The sequence below is a fragment of the Phalaenopsis equestris genome, unplaced genomic scaffold, assembly GCF_001263595.1.
Source record: "Phalaenopsis equestris unplaced genomic scaffold, ASM126359v1 Scaffold000224, whole genome shotgun sequence".
NCBI lineage: Eukaryota > Viridiplantae > Streptophyta > Magnoliopsida > Asparagales > Orchidaceae > Phalaenopsis > Phalaenopsis equestris.
This window is the reverse complement of record NW_018164666.1, coordinates 2,097,516-2,122,978: the sequence shown is the minus strand read 5'-3', so window position 1 is coordinate 2,122,978 and position 25,463 is coordinate 2,097,516. Positions and strand designations below refer to the sequence as shown.

Below are 25,463 nucleotides of genomic sequence, written 5' to 3'. Positions count from 1 at the left end.
TATTTTAAAAAAATCTAATTGACTACAAGGCTACAAAAATTTATAATCAATTAAAATCTTGATTAAGGAAATAGCAAAAATTATTAAATTAGATTCAAATGATGTTTTAATATAAATAATAATTTTTAAATGTTGCTCAAACCCTTATTGTTTTATGACTACATGATTAGAGTTGTTCAAAGGACTCTTTGTTCGTGAACAGCTCGTGTTCGCTCGTTAAGCAAACGAGCCGAACACGAACACACTTTTTGAGCTCGAAATATAAACGAGCCGAACATGAATGTGTAAATTGGCTCACTCTTGTTCGGCTCGTTTACAGCCCTATATGCCACCATGCCTAACCATGAAAAAGTGTGTATTTGAATGGTATAATTGTGAAAAAAATAGTTTAGGTTTGTAATGTGTAAATACATAGGAATGAAGTGGTATGAACGTAAATCTTCCAATTTAAAAAATATCCGAATCGTAAAGCGCGGAGATATCCTCGCGATAGTTTTATAACCATCGCCAAGCTCCCTCCAATTCCCTCAGCCTCATGGACAAAGTTTTATCCATGGATGACCTGCTGGATCCCTTCTGTGCTCCGCAGCCGGCGATCGCCGGCGTTCAGCTAAGCTCGATGATTCGGTGCCCGTCTGAGTGGTTATTGGAGAATTATCTTGAAGAAATGACTGCCGAGGAGGCATTATCGACAGCCGATAAGTCCTATTCGAGATTAGATTCTAATAAGAGAGTCCCGTCTGCTCAGAATCTGAAGGCCGGTCCAAAGTATAATGCCGCGGTTTCGTCTTTGAAGACATCGATTGGTAGGGAGGATAGAGGAGGAGGGGTGTGGGGTGAGGATGAGGCGGTTGAGATTAAGGGGCCTCACGATTCTGTTGTTGCGCAGATGGAGCTTTCGACTGCTGATCCGTTTGAGTGCGTTGCTTTTCTAACGAAGAAGCTTTATAGCTCCTGTGCTGCAACCGCTGCAAATTTGCAGGTAGGACACTTGAATGAATGCTTAGGCTTTTATCTATATTTTTTCGTTATCTGCTATTATTTGTATGTGTTAGTTCTGTTTCGATAGTTTATTTTGTCCCCAAGCATGCTGGTTCCAGCTTATCTTTTTTTTCTTTGTGATGGTAGTTCCAGCATCTGTTTCTGTTTGGTTTGGAATTAGGAAATAATGAGTAAGAAACTACTAGGAATTTAAATCAAATGCTATTTTAAACATCCATCATTCTTTTCAGCATTTTTTTTTTCTTGCAAAGCTGAGTGTTCCGGGCATAAATTTGATGTCGAGGAATTACATTTCATATCCTGATAACAACTTTTAAAAGCTTTATCAACTAAATCAGTTTTCACCTACTTTTTTTATTGAATCCCGTTAGCTATCTGCTCACTCTTTGGCGGGATGACATGATCTCTTTTTAGGTTGAAGCAGGATTATCTTTGGATATGCGTGCTTGCGTAAATATGAATTTCAAATAATTAATCTCTATCATTTAGTCTTACAGGATATTTAAATTGTTTAACGTGCAACAAGCAGTTAAATACCTTGGCTCTGGTATGGGTATTTTTTTAGTAGCTGGAGCACGGGGCCTTCAACAACCCCAAGACAACGTTTATTATTTTTCTTAGAGGCTGTTTGGTATTCTATTTTTTATAGGATTTAAGTGTGATTTAGCTTATAAATCTTCCCAAATACAATATTGAGGACTTTGGATTTTATTATTTTGAAAATTCTAGTATGGACCTTGTTATTGATTAAAATAAGTATTCATATTAACTAAAAGGATTTCTTTGCCTAAAAATGTTTAAATTCTAGACAGTTAGTCAGACTATGTTTTATAATTTTAAATATATTCATTTATTATGTCAAATATTAGGGATATGGATGATTATTTTAATTACAGAGTTAAAATTAGATAGTTAAAATAAAGAATTGTCTTGGAACTATTATGTGCCGGATGAATATCATAAAGGTTTTAAGGAAAAAATTTCAAAACTACATTTGGCCAACTATGTTATTTGGATCCAAGTGTTGAAGTGCACATAAATCGTTGATGGCCAAGATTTTTTGTAGTAGAAATGAGAATGTTATTGTTAGTATGTTGTAATATTAATAAGGATAATTTAAGATAGAATTATATTTATTCAAGGGACTAGTGGGGTAACATTAAGTGTTTTGGAAATGTACAATTATAAAAGAAAATGTTCTAATAAAAAGGATTTAAAGAAATAATATGAAAGACTTATGAATAATGATAGGCCAAGAATAACATTGATCAAAATTGAAGTATATGCACAAGTGTAGTGGCTTAAAAGATTTCATAAAGCTTACTCCAAAAAGTTGGGTAACATTAATAGGGCTTGTGATGATATGTGGGGGACTTCAACTATCAATTCATCCACTTCTAATTTTTATGTACCATAAAATTTCTTTTGTAGTATGTGTCAAACTCTAAATTAGGTACTTGGTTATTTATATGCGGCCAATTTAGTTTCCAAGTTTCTTTTTTTTTTCAATTTAGTCGAAGGATTTAGTCCTTCGACTATATAAAATTAATCTCAATTTAACCAGTAAGAGGAGCAATTTTATGTAATTGAGGGACTAAAATGAGATTATTTTTTTATCACATTTTTTACAGGAGTGATCATTTTTTTTATTAAATTTATTATTTTGACTAGGAGAAATGTGATACTTTGGGATTAAATTAGCTATCCATGAATACTTATGGGTCTATATTGAGATATTATTTGTTTCTTTTTAAATGTGTTCTATGATACTAAAGAGCGAGTCATTTAGAAGGATTTATTGAACTTCTTCAACTCAACCAGCTTAATGTGTAAATTAGCTTTGATAAGAAGAATCAAAACCGATTCGCTAATAATATTTGATGTATCAAATTCCAAATTGATAAGAATATGATATTTAATTTTCTAACTTTAAATGAGATTTTCTCTTGTTTCATGTGCTTTTGCCTCTTTATTTTGATTTTTTTTTCACTTCATGGATCCCATAGTTGCACTTTATTTTGGTTTCAATAACATTATTTACCAACTTGATCCAATAGTTACGCATTCTTTCTTTTGTTAGATGATGTTTTCATATTCTTTCTCTAGTTTTTCGAGACTACAGTGAAGGTTGCCCCCCACATCGAAGAATGCTCCAGAGATGATCTTCAAGATGAAAAGAAGGTTCTTTCTCCAGTTGGAAGATATTGGAAAATAAAGTAGGGGCTCGACGTCTCAAAGTTGAAGACAGTGTCGAATGCTATTTTGTTTCCCACGGACGATGTCAAACTGATGCGTGTTAGAAAATTCACGGCAGTAGAGTAATGGATTTTCATCTTAGCATTGCATGAGAATTTCACACATACTCTGATAAAAGAAAACAATCAGTAGAGACGTCAGAAGTTTGTACATGAAAAGCTCGTAAAGGGAAAAACAATCACGCTTAGCTCAGCTGAAGAGATCCACTATAAACTGAAGATTACAAGTATGGTCTCTTGTCTCACAGGCGAGTAATAGCTACACAAACTTCCAAGCTAAAGAGTTGGTGTGCTAATGAACTCATCGTGAGGAGCGAGCGACAATCAATGCTGATCGGCGATGATCGACGAGTAATGGTCAAATGCGGTCAGCGACGGTCAAGCACCGGTGGTTGGTGGAAATCGACAACTGGCACTCAGCGACAATTTACATCGAAGTGACACTGGACTTGATCTCCTTCTCCACGCTTCAAATTCTTCTTCAGGCCTCCAGCGCTCCTCCCGGGCCTCAAGCTCTCCTCCCCCTGATGAGCGGGGTGATGCTCTATTTATAGAGTCCCGATTACAATTAATGAAGAAATATAAACCACTCTAATTAGACGACCGTAAGAGGGTCCCTCAATCAAATGCATTTGATGGATATTTGAGTGCCTTAACGATGCAAGAATTGACTGATCTTGAGCTCGTTGGATTTATCTTTTCAAGACACTCGATTCAATCATGAGCTTATCGGATTTGACATCCATTTGATTTTTCAAATATGGCCGTAAAACTTTCAAAAGTTATATAATGACTTGATCTGAGCTTGATTTGACTTAGATTGGACCAATTTTGGTATCATTGGGTCCATCTCGTCGAGCCGATTAGTTTGATCATAAATTTGTTGAAATTGGAGCTATAGATGACTTTTAATCGAAATTTAAATTTTCCTTGCTCAAAAGATTGTATTGAAATTCGTGTCATGCCTCAAGATTCTTGTTGGATGATGGATTTGTTGATCACATATCAATATTGTAAAGATTTGATTATGTAAAAAATTTGACTTAACAATTCCAATAGCATCTGTTGCAGCCACCTTAACTTAAAATTTGACGATTCGCTATAAGTCAAAATTATTCTTGACTATAATAGAAACTTTTTGTAGCCACTTGTTATGTTAAAACAGGTTGATTTTAGAGGCAGATAACATGAATTGAAGCAGATCTTTCTGTTGTTGAAATCTGAGGATTGCTTGAATTAAGTGGGGCACTAATGCACGTATTTTATTTACTGCAACTCCTGCTATGCTTGAGATTTTTTTTCTATTTGATTTCATCTGCTTTCTAAATCTTTCTTCTTACATTTGCCATATGACTGGTCAATGTGCAAGGGACATCTCATGTTGAATTTCAGGTTTGATTATAACTTGTATTCCCTTTGCAGGGTGTTGGCATGATATCTCGTAATTCCTCAACAGTTGATGGTAGAATTGATTCTTCTTCGTTGGGATCTGAAGCTCCATTCAAAGGTATTTAGCATTAACTTTGACATGATGTCTTTCTAGTTGTTTATAGTTTGAATTTAGTTATTTTAAAGATAGTGTGAGTGTATGCAGCTCCCCTGAATGTCCTTGGAGGAAAAACTTTAACGAGGGCCCTCGCTTCCCTCTTAAAAAACTAAAAGATAAAAATCAACTGAATTATGTTCGAAGGATTGTGAATGGATTTTCCATGAGGTGTACAGCTGTAAACATAATTTTGTGAAATAGTTAGATTTTGCGGACGTTTGATTTGCTAAAAAAAGTTATTTATCTGAGTTTTAAACAAATGCATGAGATTTTTTTCATTGGCTTGAAACAAAATGAGTTTATTGTAAAGTGTGATGATAGTGCATCGCCCTCAAGGGGAGGTGTAGTTGGTAGCAGTGGCGCAACTGAGTGATAGGAATGGAGGAAACTTAGAATGTTGGTGTAGGATATCATCCTCTTCAAAGACTTTTAAGATTGTTATCTCTAATATTTTCCTCCTCCCTATAAAGCCTATAAATAGAGACAAAGGGGATTGAGCACATAGAGGTACAATATCATACATGTTGTACCCTGACTTTGGAAGGCGGTGCACCCTAACAACGAAAGATATGATGAATAGATTGACTTTAACTCGAGATATATTTTAAAAGTCAAGATCAATTAAACTTGTTTTGTACTCAAGATTGAAAAGTTTTATATGCAAGTAATCATAAATAGAACATATAAAAGTAAACATGGAAAATTAAGTAATATTATTACATTAACAAAGTCTAGAATAAAAGATCAATATGGAATAACAATAATTACTAAAAAGTTTACAAGAGAAGCTACTACATAAGCAATAACTACTCAAGCCCAATAGAGGTTAAACATCCAGTATAAGCTCAAGGACCGATTAAATAACTCCTGTTGAGAAGTTTTCTCCTGTAATAATAATTTACCCTCAATTTGTTACAAGTTGCTATAAGAAATTTTATAGCGAAAGAGTTTGAAAATTCAAACTCAACAAGTAACTTTTTTCTATGAAAGCATAAACACCAAGGCATTGGGGCTTGCATGATAAACGGGTAAAAGCCTAAAATAGTTTCCCAACTATTAAGAAGTGTCTAATTTAGTCCTAGAGTTTAAGAATGCTCTAATTTATTCTCAGACAATTAAGAGTTAGTCCAAGTTGATCATAAATCATATTTTTCATTAAATTTAACTATGACTTGCATGAATTGAAAGGTATTTTCATCTTTTATGTAATTTTTCAATATTTTTTATTGAAAAATATTTATATAAAAATATAAGTGGTTCATACATAATATTTTATAAATTCATTTATTAGTTTTTCAGGTTAAATTGAATTAAACACATTCTCTAATAAATAATAATCGAAAATTCAATTGAAATTGAGTAATTCATATAATTTCATATTGAGTAAGCTCTTATTGCATAATTTTTCATTATTTTAAAATTTTTAATTTAAAAAAGGTTAAGATTTATTAATGCAAATTAAAAATTATAATTTTTCAACAATAAATAGAAAAGAGATTTATATACAAACCACATAAATTTGTGTATATATATATATATATATATATTAAAGAAATTTCTGAAGTTATCCCATATATAATATTTGAAAAAAAATTGTGACTATTATGAAGAGATTTATAAACAAACCACATAAATTTTAAATAATTATATAAAAGACGAAAATCTCCTGCAGATCACCATTAAATTTAACGAGAAATATTATTTATGACTAATTTGGAGCAAGTTTTAAGAGTCTGGGACTAAATTGGAGCATTTTAAAATTCTGGGACTAAATTGGAGCATTCTAAAACATTCGGACTAAATTGGACACTTATTAATAGTTGGGGCACTATTTTGGCCTTTTACTCCATGATAAACATAAAAATTGTATGATCTACAAATAGCATTTTGTTAATTGTTATCAAGTTGATTGTTTAGAATAATATTTCATGATATGAATAGTGACGCTCATGATCACTTGTATGGAAAACAATATAAATAATATCTTTCTATACTATCATATTAAGCATATTCATATATATATTCATTTAACTCAAACATCTTGAAATGGAGAAGATCCTAAATCATAGATGTTATCATAGTAATCTTTTTAATACTCAAGAATTTCTATAGCAATGAATCAAGAACTTATCAACACACTTTTTATTTCATTATCAACATTAAATAGGATTAAAAAATATGTACGATAATAATTTAATGTGAAAGATATGACCACAACCTACAAAATACCGAAGAGTTTATTGCAAATGCCAAAGATATCACCCTAATGAAAAATGATATGTTTATTCCTTGATAAATAGAGTTAATTATCTTAATGTGAATAGTATAGAACTCTAATTTTAATTAATATCCAACTATTCACACAAGGTTAACAATCAACAAGAAGATTCTGCGCATTAAGAATCCTATATTAATCATAAAAGCACATATAGGCATTGACTAATTTCAAATAAATTACCCCAAAGTCAATCTGAAATAATTATGATTATGGGAGGAAACCAATAATATTAGATAATTAATGCATGACCTATCCTAGAGTTTATTAAAATAAAGCTTAAATACAAGATTAACAATACCTAATATTTTTAATATTTTTTTTAAATTTTAAAATTAAATGAAAAACTGGCAAAAAAGAAACGATTACCCACAAAATCTCGAATCTTTGATGATGGTGACCAAATGAGCATTGGCGAAGAGGAAAGCGCTTGCTTCTAATGGGCTGTAATCATCCATACAAATTCAAAAATAAAAGGCTTGTGATTTTTTATTCTTGGTTGAAGAAGATAAAGAGCGTCTAAAATGTCGAGGCTGAGGACTTATAATGAAGGCTTGCAAGGGGTAGTAACAGTGAAGGGGAGGGGATGAAAACTTAAGGCTCGTTCTCAATCCTAATACTATGGCTTCTTAAATTGAGCTACAATGGTGAAGAAAAATGACAATGGCATGAGATTAATGTATTGATGCTCTATTGAGATGACGCTAAGCATCGAGTAGTTTACGTGAGTGAGAAAGGCACAAAGGTGGGCCGGTGTTTGCATTGGCTAGAGCAATTTCCTGTAAAAAGAAGCCTTGGGTTATACTTAAAGTGGCTGATACATATTATCCCAAAAAGAATTTGATCCACAAATTTACGTCATACTTCTAAAATAGTTGCAGGCAAATTACAATCATTTTTTCTTTAACCTTCTATATTGCTTCTGGTTCTGATTGATTTTTCGGAAGTACTCTAACAAATAGAATAAAGTAACGATGAAGTTGTCAAATCTTGCTATAGCAAATCTCCATAACTCATATATTCTTAAAATCAGAATGGCTCGAATTGAATTATATGAGTATCATCATGAAAGTAACATCGTAAGAAAGATGTGAAAAATAATATGTACTCCCATAAGTCTTGGAGTAAATAGTCAATCAATATGAAATTTTACCAACTCTCTCAATTACTTAAAAATTCTAATGAGATGAGGATGAAATTTTCCAGTTTTGTTGCTTCTGTAAGATCAGGGAATGGTTCTAAGTTAATAATGCAGGTGGTAGGACAGCTGTTATTGCTATGCCCCTTGTGCAGCATTTTGGTTGTGCTCAGGGTAGAACAGCTACTAGTGAATCTACAAGGGAGCAATCTGATGAAGATGAACCTAATGGGGAAGAAGAAAATATAGAGAATATAGATCCTGCTAATGCAAAACGGTCTAGGAGGTAAAAATGTTTTTACTTTTTGGTCTACAGTTTTGCTCTTATATAATAACAAGCTGTTCTCACACTTCGCTCAACAAAGAACAAGATTTTTTTTTTTTCTGAAAAGCCTATATTCAGTTGGGTTGGTTAATCCGTTGAAGTTCAGTGCTATTTTCAAAAGAAGAACAGCTTGTTGTGGAGACTATATTTGAATTCATTTTCCTGTTTTTTGCATCTTCTGCCATGGCAGCCATGCCTGGAGTGAAGTTATCCCATAGTTTTAAATGTTTGGCATTCTGACCTGTTTGCTTGTTATAAGAATGCTCTCGAATCGTGAGTCCGCTAGACGTTCTAGAAGAAAAAAGCAAGCACATTTAAGTGAGCTTGAGACACAGGTATTTTCTGATCAGTTCTTTTTTAAATGTCAACCCTTTATGAATAAGCATGCTCTACCAACTGACGGTACAGGTTGCGCAATTAAGAGTTGAAAACTCGTCCCTGTTAAAGCGTCTCACTGACATAAATCAGAAATATAATGAAGCTGTTATGGAAAATAGAATTCTCAAAACAAATGTTGAGACCTTGAGAGCTAAGGTAAGCTTCACGCGATTCTTTAGAAGTATGCTGAGCTTGAGGTTTGGTGACTTTCTTTTTATTTGCTGGTCTTTCTTTTCTTTTCTTTTCCCTTTTTTTTTTTTTTTTTTTTTTTGTGGTGGGTATTCTGTTTTTACTGCACTTTGTGAATGAGAAATTAGCATTGGAATTTTGGCATGCTTTGGAAGCTCTTTGTAATCAGTGTTTCAAAACATCTATTCTTTGTGTTGGATCCGAAGTTGCTCCGTAAACACGAGAACATTCGGGATGGGAAAAGAGAGAATGAAAAATTGGGTGTAGAGGATAAAAGAGTATAAGGAGATGAGACTAGGCTCATATTTTTACTCATATGATCTTTTTGCAGTATCACCTAATCCTCTCATTTAGAAATGCGGCTGACCCAACCTTATTTATATGTCAAAGGGGGTATCATGATTGATTATATTGATGAAAAGAATACAAAAAACATGATGATGCCTATTATTGAGGTATGTCTTGTGGCGCACATGGAGCCATAACACCTCTTCTGGCTTGTACATATGACCCCTATTTACAGTAACCCCCCTCGGTCATTGTGTGACAGAGCTAGCCGGCGAGCAACAGGTTGTTGAGATTGTTGGGACCAAATTGGCCTTGGGTTGAACCCAAACTGGTTGTTGGGGCAAACTTGTCGGTCCATCTCCATCGTAATAAAAGAAAAATATTATGCATTTTCTCTACACGTACTGCTGAGGTTTCTCTACTAACAATGTTTTAAATTTAGCACCTTGTAACATGGAACATAAAGCACTAAACTTGAATCTCTGACCTCAAATGTTATTTTTCTCTAGTTTTACAATGATGAAGCACTCCCATCCTATTCAGGTAAAAATGGCCGAGGATTTAGTAAAGAGAGTAACAACTGCAGCTTCCTTCGTCAGTTCTCCATCAGAAATATCCTCTGCTGCTGCTGTTCCAATACAGGATGATCCGAACGTCCGCTCCATTGCTCCTCTGGTACACCAGGGAATCAACAGCTACCTTCCTGAAGCCACCTCTGCAGCTCCTTACACGGGAAAGATGTACAGAACAGCTCCTATGCAGCGGGTGGCCAGCTTGGAGCATCTCCAGAAGAGGATTTGTACAGGTACAAACTCATTTGGCTCCATTCATTGGGATACTGTGAACTTCTGCAACCAGAATCAAATCTAGGTTTGAAACAAAATTTTTAAAGGTTATTATTTCGATTATTGTTGTTTCCATAGAAACCAGCTCCATTTTCTCTACCATAGGCGAACAAATCTCTCTTTCCTCTTTTAATAATTCCCGTTTGAATTTAGATGACAAATTTAGGTGCTAGAATTATAGGGTTTTTAGTGGTCATTTTTGCTCTCCTTTATTAAGAGAATTATTGTTTTGTTTAAGTTCCTCGTCTTTCTTTATCATGTTAGATGGTGTGTTTAGAAGCTTTAGCATGTTAAACCATTTAGAGGTTTTTGGTAGCTAGTTTTTATAGGATTTAGTCATGAATTTTGCGTAAATCCAACCAAACATAAAAATAAATAAAAATTAAATCCAACTCTCCATTAAATCAATTTTCTCACATTCCCCCTTTTCTTTTCGTGTTCCGTTTCTTTTATGTTGTAAATCCAAATTTACTAAATCAAATTGTTAGGCGGAGTTAAGAAGTTCTTCAATTGTGATGTGAGCGTCATCTCCATCATCATCTCCGTCAGTGTAAATCCGGATTTACTTAATTCTTTCTAACATAATAGCCAAACACCCCTTAATCTAATCGCAAAAACAGTTTTTTTTTTTTTCCTGATCCAAGATGAGCATGGAGGGCACAGAGCTGAGCTTTGGGCTAAGCAACAACTTGATCGGTTCTTGCTGTGTTTGTTCGAGCTCATCTAATCCCTCTATTCTGACAGAATTTTGACACCGAGAAGCAAGGATCTGAAATAGTGTGGAAAAGAGCTTTAAAGCATGAAATTGGAACCCAAATAGATAGCCTCATTCCCAATGTAAGCAAATTTACATTATACCACAATTTTATCTATTTACATATCTAACATCTGAAATTTATTATTTACACTTATAAAACATTGATATCATAAACTTTTGCATGAAAAGGTGCATTTCACTCTTTAAAAGTTAATGAAGGTGGGATTTTTTATGTGATGTTAAAGATGTGAGTGGTATGCAAGTAAATATGAAAGTTTAGGTACATATATAAGAAATTTGTGGTATATATGTAAATGCTCCCAAAAAAAAGGAAATTTCCTAATAATTTCCTAATAATCTGGTTCACTATTGATGGTGGAATTTCTTCCTGCATTAGGACTGTTGCAACCACACATGCCAGCATATTATGTGTTGTTGGTGTTGCAAGTTGCTTTTCAGCAATAGCAAACTAAACTAAGGATCAGTTTGGCAGCGGTGGTGTGGCATCACACCGCAGTTTTGTGTGTTTAGGTAAATTGTGTTTTGGCAGAGCTACCGGTAAAGCTGTCGCTGAAATCTGCATGTTTTCATCAGTCCTGACTAGATGCAGTGGTAACTTTTTAGCTTTGGTTTGACTTTTTCACAAAAAAAAAATAATAATAGCCAACACAGTTTTTTGAACATCAGATTATTCATAAGCAGCTCACAACTGCTTTTTAATAAGCTGCAGCTGCCCCAAAAAGACCTTAGAAAATCTTGTTAATGAACGAGTAAACTATATAATATGAAGGGAAAACTTAGGCCCCATTTGGGGCAGCTTATTTGGTGTGTTTGCATTTTGAAAACACAGTTGAGGTGTTTGTTTCATGTGTTTACTTTGCTTATCTGAATAAGTCGTTCGAGTTTTTTGAATAAATGCGTCTGCGGGCTCGGCCCCGCTGACCGCGTTCTTACCCCGCCTTATTGCTCGCATGCCCTTCGTTCCTCGCTTGACCCCTGTTTTGCCCTAAGTGACTCCTCGCTTGCCTCTCTCCCTCGAATGCTCCTATCTCACGATTAGCGGTGCCTTTCGCCACTCCCTTTGACCTCTGGTTACTGTGTTCTGTAAGTAATTTTTGATGTAATGTCATTCTATATGCGATTTGTGACGATTTTTTTGATGGAATTGTATCCTGCATGCGGTTTTTCGGTGGAATGGCTTTATTTATGCGGTTTTTCAATTTTTAGATGTAATTTAGAGAATGGGTGAAAGTGTGTGCTTGATTTGACGATAGCAAGGTTTTAGATACTCATTTGTAGAGGGTGCTCATTTGTAGATTGTAAGTTTTTGGATGCCCTATATGTCATTGCCTCAAATGAAAAATATTGGATGGGATTTCATCAATTTCGTTGATGTGTGTGTGACAATTTGAAAATTGATGTAAAAGAGTGTCTGATTTGTTCATAGCATTCTTTTAGGTGGCCTTTTTGCATTTGCTTCTATTCAATACTACACTACTTTTTCTTTTATGCTTCATCTATAAATTGAAAAATGGATGAAAGAGGACACTTCATTAGTAGATGCCAATGTTAGGATGGTCTGTATGTAATTGCATTGAATTAAAAATGAGGGGAGATGCTTCATTAAGATGTGGGTTGTAGGTTGTGGTTGTGTGTCGTGTGTTGTGGCTGTGGGTGTGTGTGTGTGGAGGTTGTGGGTGGGTGTGTTTGTGGTTGTATGTGTTGTGGGTTGTGGTTTAGGGTGTGTGTATGGTGGTTGTGGGCTGGTGTGTCTTGTGTTGGGCTATGTTTGGGCGTTGTGTGTTGTGGCTATAGGTGTGTGTGTGTGGTTGTTTGTGATGCAGGTTGTGGTTGGGTATTGTGTGTTGTGATTGTGGGTATGCGTATGGTAGTTTTGGGTGTGTGTGTGGTGTGGGTATTTAATTGCCTCAATGGGAAGGGGCTGTGGTTGTGGTTCATTGAGATGACCTGTTTGTAATTGCTTCAAATGAAATATGAGAAGGGGTTGTGGTTTATTGTAGTTCATTGTGGTTGTGGGCATTCTAAAGATTTTTTGCCCAAAAGGGCCTCTTTATAATTTCATCTCATTTAGAGCATTTGCAATAAATTTTTTTTCATTTTGAACCTCTTGAGGGCCTTTTGGAGTAGCTCTTTTGGTCGTTATGGGTGTTGGGTGGTGGATATGCTGGGGAGTGGGGTGGTGGATGTGGTGGGGGTTGAGTGGTGACTATGCTGGAGATTGGTGATGGATGTGCCGGAGGTTGGGTGGTGGACGTGTTGGGGGTAGGGTGGTGTTGGGGGTTGGGTGGTGGATGTGCTGAGGGTTAGGTGGTAGATGTGCTGAGGGTTGGGTGGTGGATGTGTTGGGGTAGGTGGCAGATGTGTTGGGGTGGATGGTGGTTGTGCTAGGGGCTGAGTGGTAGCTAATGTCTATTCTCTGGTTGATCTGAAATATTAATGTTTTCTCTTTTCTTTGTTAGTAACACAAAAGAAGTCGGTTCATCAGTCATGTGTGATTGAGAAGTCACACTCATATTTTACGACTAGTGTCTTAAAGAGGTTGAGCTAGGTAATAGACCCACCGCCTATTTTAACAACGAAGAGTTGCAAAATATTATGAAAAAGTTTAATGAAATGACATGAATGGACTATGATAGGTTGCAATTTAAGAATAAGCGAGATCACTTAAAAAATGACTGAAAATTATGAAAGGAACTAAAACAGGAATCCATGGGTTTGGGTTGGAATCTAATCAAACGCACTTATTTATTTTATAAAGTTTGTGTTTATTTTATGTTCCATGTATTATTGATATTTTAGATATTGTAATTTGTATATTGTTTGTAATTGTTTTTTCTCCTTTTTCGACTGATTTTGTTTTTTTTTGTGGGTTTGTGAGTCCATGATGAGTCTCGTCCTTTTGGGTTCTTCTGGATTATCTGTTAGCCACTGTTGGTTGGTGTCACGTGTGAAATCTTGATAAAGCCAACCAAGTTTCTCTTTTATTTTCATTTTGAGATACTTCTAGATGACCTTTTAGTCATTATTGTTAGGTGTCAAATGTGAAATCATGGTAAAGACAACCAAGTTTCTCTCTTCTTTTTGATGTTGTGGTTTTTGAGGTACTTCTAAATGACCTTTTTTTTTGTGATATGACACGCGAGTTTGGTATTAAATGAGCTAAAGGCAATCAAGATCCCCTGTTTTATAAGGTCTGTTGACTTCTTGTTGTAACAGGTTCAGTGGGGCTGGTGTACTTAATTCTCTGAGACCTCGCGCCCGGACAAAACTGTAATTAATTACTGTTTTTGCCAATTTATACTTGTGTTATGACTAATGGGTTGTCTTTTGAATCATTCAGGGAAGATGAGCTCTAGGATTTCAGGGACTCCCAACGATTGCTTTACCACTGCGGACTTCAAACTTCCCTACTAACGTCATGTCAGGCACATAATTATGAAAGATAGTTCTACAGGTGCCCGTGGAGAATCACGGAGAAGTGCGACTTCTTTCGGTGGCAGACAGTCTGGCATATTCTACTTCAAACAGTGATTATGAATGGATGGTATCCCTGGAGGACAACATTGCTCGTGTCATACGTCGTCTGCATTTTAAAACTAATATTATTATATTTTAAAATGTAATTTTAATAGTTATTTTTCTATTTTTAGCAATCTTGATACTGACTATTAAGTAAGGTGTAAATCATATTTTTTATATTGTTATGAAGTGGTTTTTTACTTCTCAAATATCAAATATATTGCTATGACAGTTCTGTTGCAAACAACATTTATGCACAGGGGCAGAATGATCATTTATAAAAAAACAACTGCAAAATAGCTGTTTTTCAACATCACAAATCAAACAACCAACTAACTTATCTGAATCAGCTGTTGTTGAGCAGCTTATCTGCGACAGCTACTTATTAGCAGTTTATTAATAAGTTGCAGCGGCCCCAAACAGACCCTTAACAAAATGATGATTATAAAAATATCCTGCAACCAGCGGCGGAATGGCCAAATTTTGCAGTAGTCCTTTTAGATTTTTAAATTCTTTATTATTATAATTGATGCGTGCTAGAAAATTCGCGGCGGTAGAGTAATGGATTATCGTCTTAGCGTTGCACGAAAATTCAGCACACACTCAGATGAAAATGAATTAAGTTGTAATAAAACCAGAAGTTTTTACGTGAAAAACTGGTAAAAAGGGAAAAACCACGGGGTCTAGCCCAGTTGTAAAAATTCACTATAAGTTGATGATTACAAATGCCCCTTGTCCCACAGGCGGGAAAGGGTTTCTAGCTTTCCACGTTACAACGTCGACTGATGACGTCTAGTAAGCGGTGGTTGACAGAGGTCAACGGTAGCTAACAACAGTCGATGACGGTCGGTGGTGTGGTGTCAGGTGGTAGTTGACAGTGGTCGGCGGCGTTCAACGGTGGTCGGCGGTGGTTGACAAAGGTCGGCGGCGATCAGTGGGTGGTCGACGACGATCAACGATGGCGAGGATGATCTTGGAATTGAGCTCCTTCTCAAAACCTCAAGTTCTCTCTTAAGCCTCTTCCCCTTCATGTGAGGGGTGAGGCTCTATTTATAGTGTTTTGAGTGCAATTAATGCATGAATATGAACCATTTTGATCGGACGGCCTGGAAAGCTTCCCTTAATCAGATGACGTTTGATGGACATTTGAGTGCCTTAACGATGTTGGAATTGAGCAATCTTGGACTCGTTGGATTCGTCTTTTCGAGACGCTCGATTTGATTATAAACTCGCTAAATTTAACATCTGTTTGACCTTTAGAATACCTCTGGAAATCCTCCAATACTGGTTTAATGATTTGATATGGGCTTGATTTTACTCGGATTAGACTGACTTTCATATCATTAGGTCCGTCTCATCGAGCCGATTAGTTTTGATTATAAGTTTGCTGAAATCGGAGCTCCGGATGACTCTTAATCGAAGTTTGAATGTATCTTGTTCGAAAAATTGCACCGAGATTCATGTCAGACGATGAAAATTTGTTGGTGGCGTATCAATAATATATTAAAATTTTTGTTTATCTTAAATTTAAATGTTTAATAACAATTAAATAACTATGTTATTTTTAATTTTAAAAAAATTATAACTATTTTAAATAATTTATCACAAAAAGTAAACATTAAATAGTGATGAAGGATGTCTATTAATGAAGCATGTGAGTAAAGAATTAAAATTTAGACAGTCAAATACACGAATTGTAAAAAAAATTGTAAGATATGATGAATTCATTAAAACATATTAATAAATATTTTGAAAAATGATCTTCTCAATAAGTTGCAAAAAATAGATTTTAGCTTAAAATTTTTATTGTTATTATGAAGTGAATTTGTTCTTAATGTTGTATTTTTACATGTCATAATGAAAGTTCGAAATCGAATAATTTGGATCATTTTATTGAATTGGTTAAGTTGTTAGCTTCTTATTATGAGGATAGCGGTGGGGTTACAATTTTTTTTTTAAATGTTTTATATACATCTCTAAATGTTTAAAAATAGATTTTATCTCTATTCTCAAAGAAGTTCCGAAAATTTATACGAGATAAAATTGGTAATCTAAAATAATATATTAGTGTGGATAAAGTTTGAGATTAATCAAAATTGGGGTAAACGACAATGGTATGGAAGGAATTGTAGAATTTTTAAAGCTCATTGCATTCTAGTTGAGAGTATAATTCAGAATATTCATTGTATGGTTAAAAGAGAAAAGTAGGAAATAGAAGTTAAAAAGTTTATTCCTTTGTTTTTTAGGAATTTTTACAAGTTATATTGATTTTTTATGTTTTCTGTTGTTTGGAGATTTGTCTTTCGGTTTCTTTTCTGTGGTTTTTTTTTTGAGATGCTTGCATTTTTCTTTGTTCTCTTCTGATTGTTGAGATTGATTTTGTGCTTTGACGAATTTCAACCGTTATTAAAATTTAAGCTGATTATGAATATGTTTTTATATATTTCAATTCTTGGATAGAATTTTAATATTTTCTTGTAGGTAAGTTATGAGCTAGGGTTTTTTTATCCCTTTTCTTTCTCTAGTGGTTTCACTTCGTGTTTTATTTAGTTTTTGGGTTGTTGTTGAGGTTGTGTTGATGGTGTGGTTGTTGGTAATGTTGTTGTTTGTTGGTAGTGTTTGTCTTGGGTTTTTGTTTCTATTATTGCTGCTAGAGGCGTTTGTGTTTAGGCATTTTTTTATTCTGCTAAGTTTGATGGAGCTTTGTTCATGTTCTTGATTTTGATGTTGGATGTTTATGTTTTGCCATATGGTTCTTGTTGTCTGGAGCTTGGGTTGTTAGTTCTTATATTGTGGTTGCGGATTTTGGATTTGACTGGATCTCTTACTTGATCTTTATAATTGCTGAGATTGGTTTTAAGCTATGATAAATTCCAGCCATAATTAAAATTTAACCTGATTTTGAATATTTTTATATTCTAAATCTAGGATGGCATTTTATTTATTTATTTATTTTTGGGTAAGTTCTTAGTTGAGGATTAGTTGTCCTTTTATTTATTTATTTTTTATGGTTTCTTTTTGTTCTTTCTTTCGGTTTTTTTTTATGATTCTATTTTATTGTCTTTTTATTTTTTCTTGGATTTTGTTTGTTTTTATCTCAGGTTATGTGCTTTCTCTTCTTGATTTTTTGCAGGTATAAAGATAATAAGTTACTAATGTTCTTTTTGTCAGTGATTTTGTTGTTGTTGTTGAAGTTGATATTGTTGTTGTGTCAATGTTTGTTGGTGGCAGAGTTTGTTTGTGTTGTTGTTGTTTAGAATCTTTATTGTGGAGTTTGTTGTTGCTAGTATTTTTTATGTTAGTTTGTTTTGTGTGTTTTTTTTTAGGATTTATTTTTTTCTCTTTGTGTGAGCTGTTTCTGAGTTATTTTGTAATAACTCGATGTTGTATTCTGTGTTTCTCTCAATAAAGCTGGCTGTGACCCTCACTTTTTTTCAAAAAAAAAAAAAAATCTTTATCTTCAAGCTAGATTTAAAAATCTAAACGAGATAATATATATAATATATAATATTATATTATTTTTAATGAAACTTTAGATCTATTAAAATGAGAATAAATGACAGTTCTATTAAAATTTGTTGATAAAGATGAATTTGTTATTTAGTAATTCCTTAATATAATTTATGTTAGAAGATATAAGTGCATCAAGTCTGATGAAAAAATTTGGTGTTGTTCTCTCCTAATATAATCTTAGCATTCACAACATTTTAGGTCAAAGATGGGAAGTTATAAGTGATGCAAGGGTGAATAAAATAGGTTGCATGGTTCTTCCATTTAAGATAATTCCATTGCATATCATGTTGAATGTTTAGTGCACATATTACAATTGACATTAGTAGCATCATAAAAAATATTATTTCTCATAAAAAAATAGTATTTCAATTTGTTAATTTTTTTGTTTGTTCGATGCTTAAAACTAATTCAGTCTCTAATTATTGTAAAAGACGGGATCAATATAAATTTACTCAAGCAACTAAAATTATACAAATTATTGTAATTAATAAACTAGATATTGGTAAATGATTGAATCTACTTAGTGTCTTAAAATATACATGAGATACACATTGGGAATCACATTTGAGTTTTTTTTTGTGTAGTTTGGCTAAGATGTATGATGACCTCATTTGATTTTATTATGTAATGTTGATGGAGTTTTTATAATGTAATACCTCATTTGATTTTATTTTTGTCTTACATCTTATGACAAAAATTTAAAAATTAGTATATTATTCATTTTAAAGTTTTTTTTTCAAAATCTTCTTACACTTTCTTATTTTTATCAAATATTGTTATGACCAAAAAAGCATTCATATATTATTTTATTAATCATTTGATTATACTATTTCTAACACATTGTTTTTATAGCAAGTACATGTGAATTTTAGTTATAAAGATTGTCAAGATAATGCAACATGATAAAATGAAACAAAAATTTCTTAAGAGTTTATTGATAATATGTATTAAAATATATTATAATGAGTTTTGGTGTAGACATATTAATTGATAATTTTGATGTAATAAAAAAGATTCATGCACAATTTTATTTGTCTATTCATAATGATTATAATAAATGATTTTACTATATAAGTTTTTTTTTAGCTTTTTTTTTCATTTTTATTTATTTATTTATGTATTTAAGAAATTTAATTTTAATTTATTTTAGTTAATTTTTTATTTAGCTTAATTTTGAATTAGCAGTATCAAATTTTATATTGGCTAAGAAAAAAAAATCAATCATTTATTGATCATTTGATTAGATTGTTCTTAAAATTAACGGCTCCAACAATAACTACAGGCCAGTTTGGGAGGGCGGGGTGTCCGCGGCGCGGTCATTAACCGCGGCTATTTGGTAAAGTTCGATGTTTGGTTCGTAGATTCGCGGCACAAGTTCGATGAAGCTCAGAGAAAGCGGACCGTGGGATTAACCACGCGGCCCAGCTTTCGCCCCGATGCTTTTACCCTTTACCCCGCATTCTTTCTCCTCTACCCTAACTGCTTCCCCGTTGCCCCTCTCATGAATCCCCCACGCCTTCTTCTTTCCTAAGCTCGAACGACCGATCTCAGGTATGACGAACCTTTCTCTTCAATTGTTTTTGCGGATCTAAGGAAGGTTATGCGTTTTTTGCGGCTTTGATGGCTTCTCCTCCTTCGGAGCTTTCCCGTTTCTGTCATTTTCATTCTTCCCTATTTTTTTTTGTGGTGGATCTGTAGTGTAACGTAGGGTAGCTAAGTGATCCTTCTTGGTTTGTCACCTCTTTGATATTTCCTGTTGAATGCTTTGATCCTGACACATTAGTGTTCTATGTTTAATGCTTTGAAGAGTTCCTGGCACACTAGTGTTGCGATGATCTTATGTTATTCGTTGGCTCTGGATTGCTATTATGGTATTCGTGATGCCATGATTCTGGCACATTAGTATTGCGATGATTTTTTAGGCTATAATATGTGGTTGTGGGGAGTGAAATATTCATACATGTATTTCTAGATGGGTGTGCATGCATCTTCTTGAAGGTTTTGGTCAAAGAACCAGTAAAGTGGCAATGCTCCAATTTCATTCATATAACATCCATATGATTTAGGCCTATTGAAATCCCTCTCAATCTCTGTTTAACTCGCTGGAGAGGATCAAGGGGCCAAGATCATATGTAACTGAATTCAATTCTCATTTTGGGGCAAGTGGATCCACATTGAAGTCAACAATGGTTATGTTTTGATCTCACGAGTGAAGTCATCGTTTAAACATTTGCCCTCACTATTGTAGTTGAAGTTGAAGGTGACACATTTGGATGACTTGATATTATGAACTTCAAACAAATACTCTTCTCAACTTCTTTCTCCTCTCTCTCATTTTTTTTCTCCTCTCAAAGAAATACCTTGCGATTTTGGACTTTGGTAATGAACTCCACTGCTTTTTTAATGTTACAATTGAAATTGGTTAACTATTGATGGAAGATTTCCATTTTAGCAGTCCTATTAATTAATTTATGTATGCACAGTTTAGTTTGCACACTTTAGGTGTTATGTTGTGATAAACTAAATTTAGATATGCACAGTTTACTTTGCATTGGTGCATTTACATACATTGCACACAATTCTTATGTATTTATATCTCTCACACCTAAAGTTTTATACTTACAAGCATATCATTTAATCCTTAACATCACATAAGAATCGAGTGATGTGTATGGATTGGTGGAATATTGAACTGTCATTAGGGGAGGTTCTGCGGTCTTCTTCTGCTTCTCCTACTTGAATACCTATTCACCAGGAGAAGAAGGATTCTTTACTCCTAAAAATACCTGTTAAGGTTTTGATCTCTAAATTTAAATATGAGTAGCAATTCTCTTATGAAAATTTGATATGGGGAGCACATTTGGGGTAAGGGGCTTCAAGTTGCCTCTCAGTATTGCCCCTATAAAACCGTTGAGGAAAGTGCCAACCCTTTATACCATGACTGCACTTACATTGCAACCATTTGTTACTTGGTGGAGTAGAAGGCATGTAATTTCTGTTTTTCCAATAACCTAATGATCATTTGCATATTTCCAATGTCCATACTCTTCACAAGTTTGGCACTGATTTGCTAACCTTTTTCAAAAAAGAATTCCCTCAAGTTGGAACAATCTTAACAATTGTTGGTTGTTTTATGCTCGTGGGGGCACCAGGATTCTAGTAAGCATGATGACAACTCCCTTACCGCTATCATGGCTAATATTTCGGCATATCTTCACAAACTGGGTGGCTTGAAGCTCTTTAAAGATTCTTTTATGTTGGCTCTGGCTTGGTTGAAAATTGAGGTTAACTCCCTTCCCGTACAGCTTTTTTGCTGGCTGTGTATGGTGCAGTTTTGTGTTTCTCTGTTTTTGTGTATGTTGCGGGTTAGCTGTGCAGTTTTCTGTTTTTCTGTTTTATGTAGGCTGCGGGTTAGCTGTGTAAGGTGTTGTTTTCTGTATGCTGCGAGTTTGTTGTGGCTTTTATATGTATGTGAATGCCGATGCATTTTTTTATGTCCTTTCATGAATTGGTTATGGGAGGGACTAATTTATGATTCAAACCTATGTATCTTCCTCTTCATTGCTTCATTGCTTTAATAAAGTTATTTGCTTCCTTTCCCGTGGATGTAGGTCATTTTGACCGAACCACGTAAATTATTTGGTGTCCTTATTTACATTTCAAATTCGTTATTTAAATTGTTTGTTTTTATTCAATCTGATGCAATAACCATAATTGTTTTGGTTGTTATATCTTCTGAATTATGTAACGTGTTTATATCTACTCTTTCATTTGTTTAACAATGTTTAAATTTGTTATATTAATGTTATATTAATTCATATTAATTCATCTTGAATGTTATTTTTTTGTGATATTATTAGCATGGCTAATATAAACAAAAAGGTTGTCACTCCTGTACTTTGGGAGAAGGACACCAAATTAATATTTTGTGACCTATGCATATGTGAAATTGATAAGGGAAATAGGCCAACGACATTTTTTTTTCTTTTTCAATAAGGAAGGTTGGGATAACATCGTTAGCAAATTCAAGGAGATGACAGGTAGGGAATATGATAAGCTTCAATTGAAGAATAAATGAGACCAGCTTAAGAAAGATTATAAACTGTGGAATGATTTGAAGCGTGGACTGCATTAGGATGGGATCCGGTGAATAAAACAATTGAGGCGTCAGAGGAGTGGTGGCAAGAAAGGCTTGTGGTAATATATTATTGAGTCATTTTTTTTTATTTTAATAAGTTCTATTTTTTATTTCTAATAACCATTCATTCTCTTTTGCAGATTGTTCCTACGGCAAAGAAGTTCAGATTGGCTGGGATTGAACCAGAAATGGAGGGCAAGTTGCAAATGATGTTTGGTGGGGTGGTAGCTACAGGAAAATATTCATCTGCCCCAAGCCAAACAGTTTTTGAAACAACCCCCGAGAATGTGGCTGTGGAATTATCAAATGATTCTGCATAATTTAGCAGTGTTGAGCCACCTGAAATTCAATTCACCAACCTTGCGAAGCGCCCCCGGAACAAACGCAAGAGAAAGAGTGGACCTACATCTATGAGGGAGCAGCTCTCATACCTAGTTGACTCATTTAATGATGCCCCTCACATAGTTAAAAAAACCTCGGTTCATGAGGTCATTGGACTTCTTGAAGAAGATCCAGAATTACAGGGGATCGTGATCTTTTCTACTTTGTTGTAGACCTCTTTCATGATTCCCTCCACCGAGACTTCTTCACAGCACTGAGCAAAGAGCGACGACTGGAATACATACGCTATTATTATAACCGTTGTGACTTGTGAATTTTAGCTCCTCATTAGTTCACATTGTGGTTGTTTATGATTTGATACTAGACTGATGTACTTCATTTCATCTTACTCCTATCCTAATAGTAGACTTTTTCATTTGTGGTTGTTTGTCATTTTTATGAAACTGATTTAACTTCATTCCAAATGATGTTTAAGTTATTTGCCAATTAATTATAGTTCATATGTCTGGTTGTTTTATTCCATCTATGAGTTTAACTGTATTTCAAAGTATAATGTATAGTTCATATCATCATGAACCTAGAGGAAGTCCGACGCCAGCGTCGAAATGCAGCCATAAATATACTAGTGCATTACTATAATACGTATGTTGACCGTGAGCCGTGTTACACATCATCTCAGATTGGAGACAAATGGATGGGAGAAATGATTTCAGGACACCCAACGAGATTTCAAAACATCTTCTACATGTCCCAGGTTGTTTTCAGTGATCTATTATTAGATCTAAAAACATTTCATGGACTTCACGAATCTCTAGGACAACAGACCGTGAAGTATTGGGCATAACACTTTATATTTTATCACAGAATGAGTCAATGCGGGGAGCCATGGAACGCTTCCAACACTCATCTGAAACAATAAGCAGATATTTCTCAGTTGGTTTGAGTTCTCTTGTCAGTCTAGCACAAGCCATAATAAAACCCACAGATCCAACATTTGTAAAAACGTCAGTAGAGATTCGCAACGATGCCCGATACATGCCATATTTCAAGGTACACATTCATACTTCAAATAAATATTATTGGATTGCATATTGAAATGATTTCACTTATTTGTAAAGGGTTGCATCAGCGCAATCGATAGAACACACGTTCATGCTAGGGTGTCGGATAACGAGAAAGTTGCATTTATCGGCCGTTCCGGAACCACAACACAACGCACAACTCAAAATATCATGGCAGTATGTGGTTTCAACATGTGTTTTACATTTGCATTGGCTGGATGGGAGGACAGCGCACATGATAGTAGAATTTTAAAAATTGCAACGAGAAATCTGGAGTACAATTTACCTCACCCACCGCATGGTTAGTTCCTTACTAATACAAGTAGATTTTTGTTTTGTTTGCTCACCTACAGTTTATAAGTTTTCAGGGAAGTACTATTTGGTGGATGCTGGCTACCCAATGCAGAGGGGGTACCTTAAACCCTATCCTGACACAAGGTATCATATTCCAGATTTTGAGAGAGCCAGCAATCGTACAAGAAATAGAAAAGAGGTCTTTAATAAAAGACATTCATCCTTGCGAGGCGTAATTAAGAGGACTTTTGGAGTTTGGAAGAAAAAATGGGTCATACTTCGAGATATATCACCTTATCCGTTTCCGAAACAGGTGCATATAGTGTTAGCCACTATGACCCTTAATAACTATATTAGGCGGCATCCACCCGAGCTGATGTTGATTTCGAGTGTGTCGAGGTCAATGACGAGGAAGTGTCAGTCGAAGCTTTTGAATACCGCATTGGCCAATCTCTATCAACGGAGAAGAACGACAATGCCTCAATGTGCACGAAAGATGGGGAGGGTGCGAATGAAATGACAGCCCTTCGTGAGGAGATCACTACCTCGTTAATTGGAGAGTGATTATTTGGATTCATATCTGATGTAAACACAATATGATTTAGGGTCTGTGTTTGTTTTCAACCAAATATTTCAATTTTAATGAGCACTTTTTTCATTACCTAATATGTTAGTAATTATGTTTTATGCTGCATTGCTTTTCAGGATAATATGAGTTCTAGGTTGTCCGCTACCTCCCGACGAGTGGTTTGTCATTGTGACCTGCAAACCCCACTTTTGACCTCACAGTAGGCACATAACTATGTTAGGAAGTTTTATACATGCCCACGAAGCATTTCCGATCAATGCAGATTTTTTCGATGGGCAGACAGTTTCTCTGATATTGAGGATGATGTTGGTAGCGATTTGCGAGTTTCAGATGACGAAGGGCAGACACGGGAGTTACAACGTGTTATTGTTAGAAATAACATTACTATTATGCTACTCGTCGTGATCGTAGTTTTACAGTTTTTTTCATTCTACTTCTCCTAGCTAGTGGTTGAGTTGTATTTATGTACTCTGGGCTATTTTGGATGAACGAAACTGTATGAGTTCCTACGTCTTTATGTATGAAAACACGACTTCATATGGCTTGAGGTGCTTTTAAAAATTTTACATTTTATGCTTCTAAAATATGTTTGTAAATTTTTATATGTATAGATGAATTAATATTTGTATACATTGATATATAGATAAAGATAAATTTTAAACCTATATGTTTTCAAAATTACAAAATAATTTTTAAAAATTATCTATAAAAATGAATATTAAAAACAATTTATTTCATTTAATTAATTAAGAAATAATATTTTTATAAATTTTATGTATATTACACTCATATTTATACAAATAAACCAAAAATTAAAAACAGTTTTAACAAACATGGGCAGTTTGGTTATTTTTACATGAGACAGTTGACCCACATCATTTTTCACGCAGCTGCACCATATAGACAGCCAGCTTTCCCTTAGCTGCTTCCCCACAGCTGCTTCCTGGGGCAGCGCAACTGCAGCTGAAAAGCTGCAGCTGTGCATGTA

The 25,463-nt window shown here is 34.4% G+C and overlaps 1 protein-coding gene across 3 annotated transcripts; it reads left to right on the top strand.

Moving 5' to 3' along the window:
- The first annotated feature begins 513 nt into the window (after positions 1-513).
- On the top strand, positions 514-14,569 carry LOC110023338 (basic leucine zipper 63-like). Of its 3 annotated transcripts, XM_020722698.1 has the most exons (8): positions 514-982; positions 4,680-4,764; positions 8,334-8,502; positions 8,801-8,876; positions 8,950-9,075; positions 9,940-10,201; positions 14,236-14,289; positions 14,360-14,425. In XM_020722698.1, the coding sequence occupies exons 1-7, from the start codon at positions 536-538 to the stop codon at positions 14,265-14,267; spliced, it is 1,197 nt and encodes a 398-aa protein (XP_020578357.1). In that variant the 5' UTR covers positions 514-535; the 3' UTR covers positions 14,268-14,289; positions 14,360-14,425. The 3 variants fall into 3 exon arrangements, with proteins under 3 accessions (XP_020578357.1, XP_020578356.1, XP_020578358.1); XM_020722697.1 differs by lacking the exon at positions 14,236-14,289 and having other exon boundaries at positions 14,360-14,569; XM_020722699.1 differs by lacking the exons at positions 14,236-14,289; positions 14,360-14,425 and adding an exon at positions 10,986-11,093.
- The last annotated feature ends 10,894 nt before the right edge of the window (positions 14,570-25,463 follow it).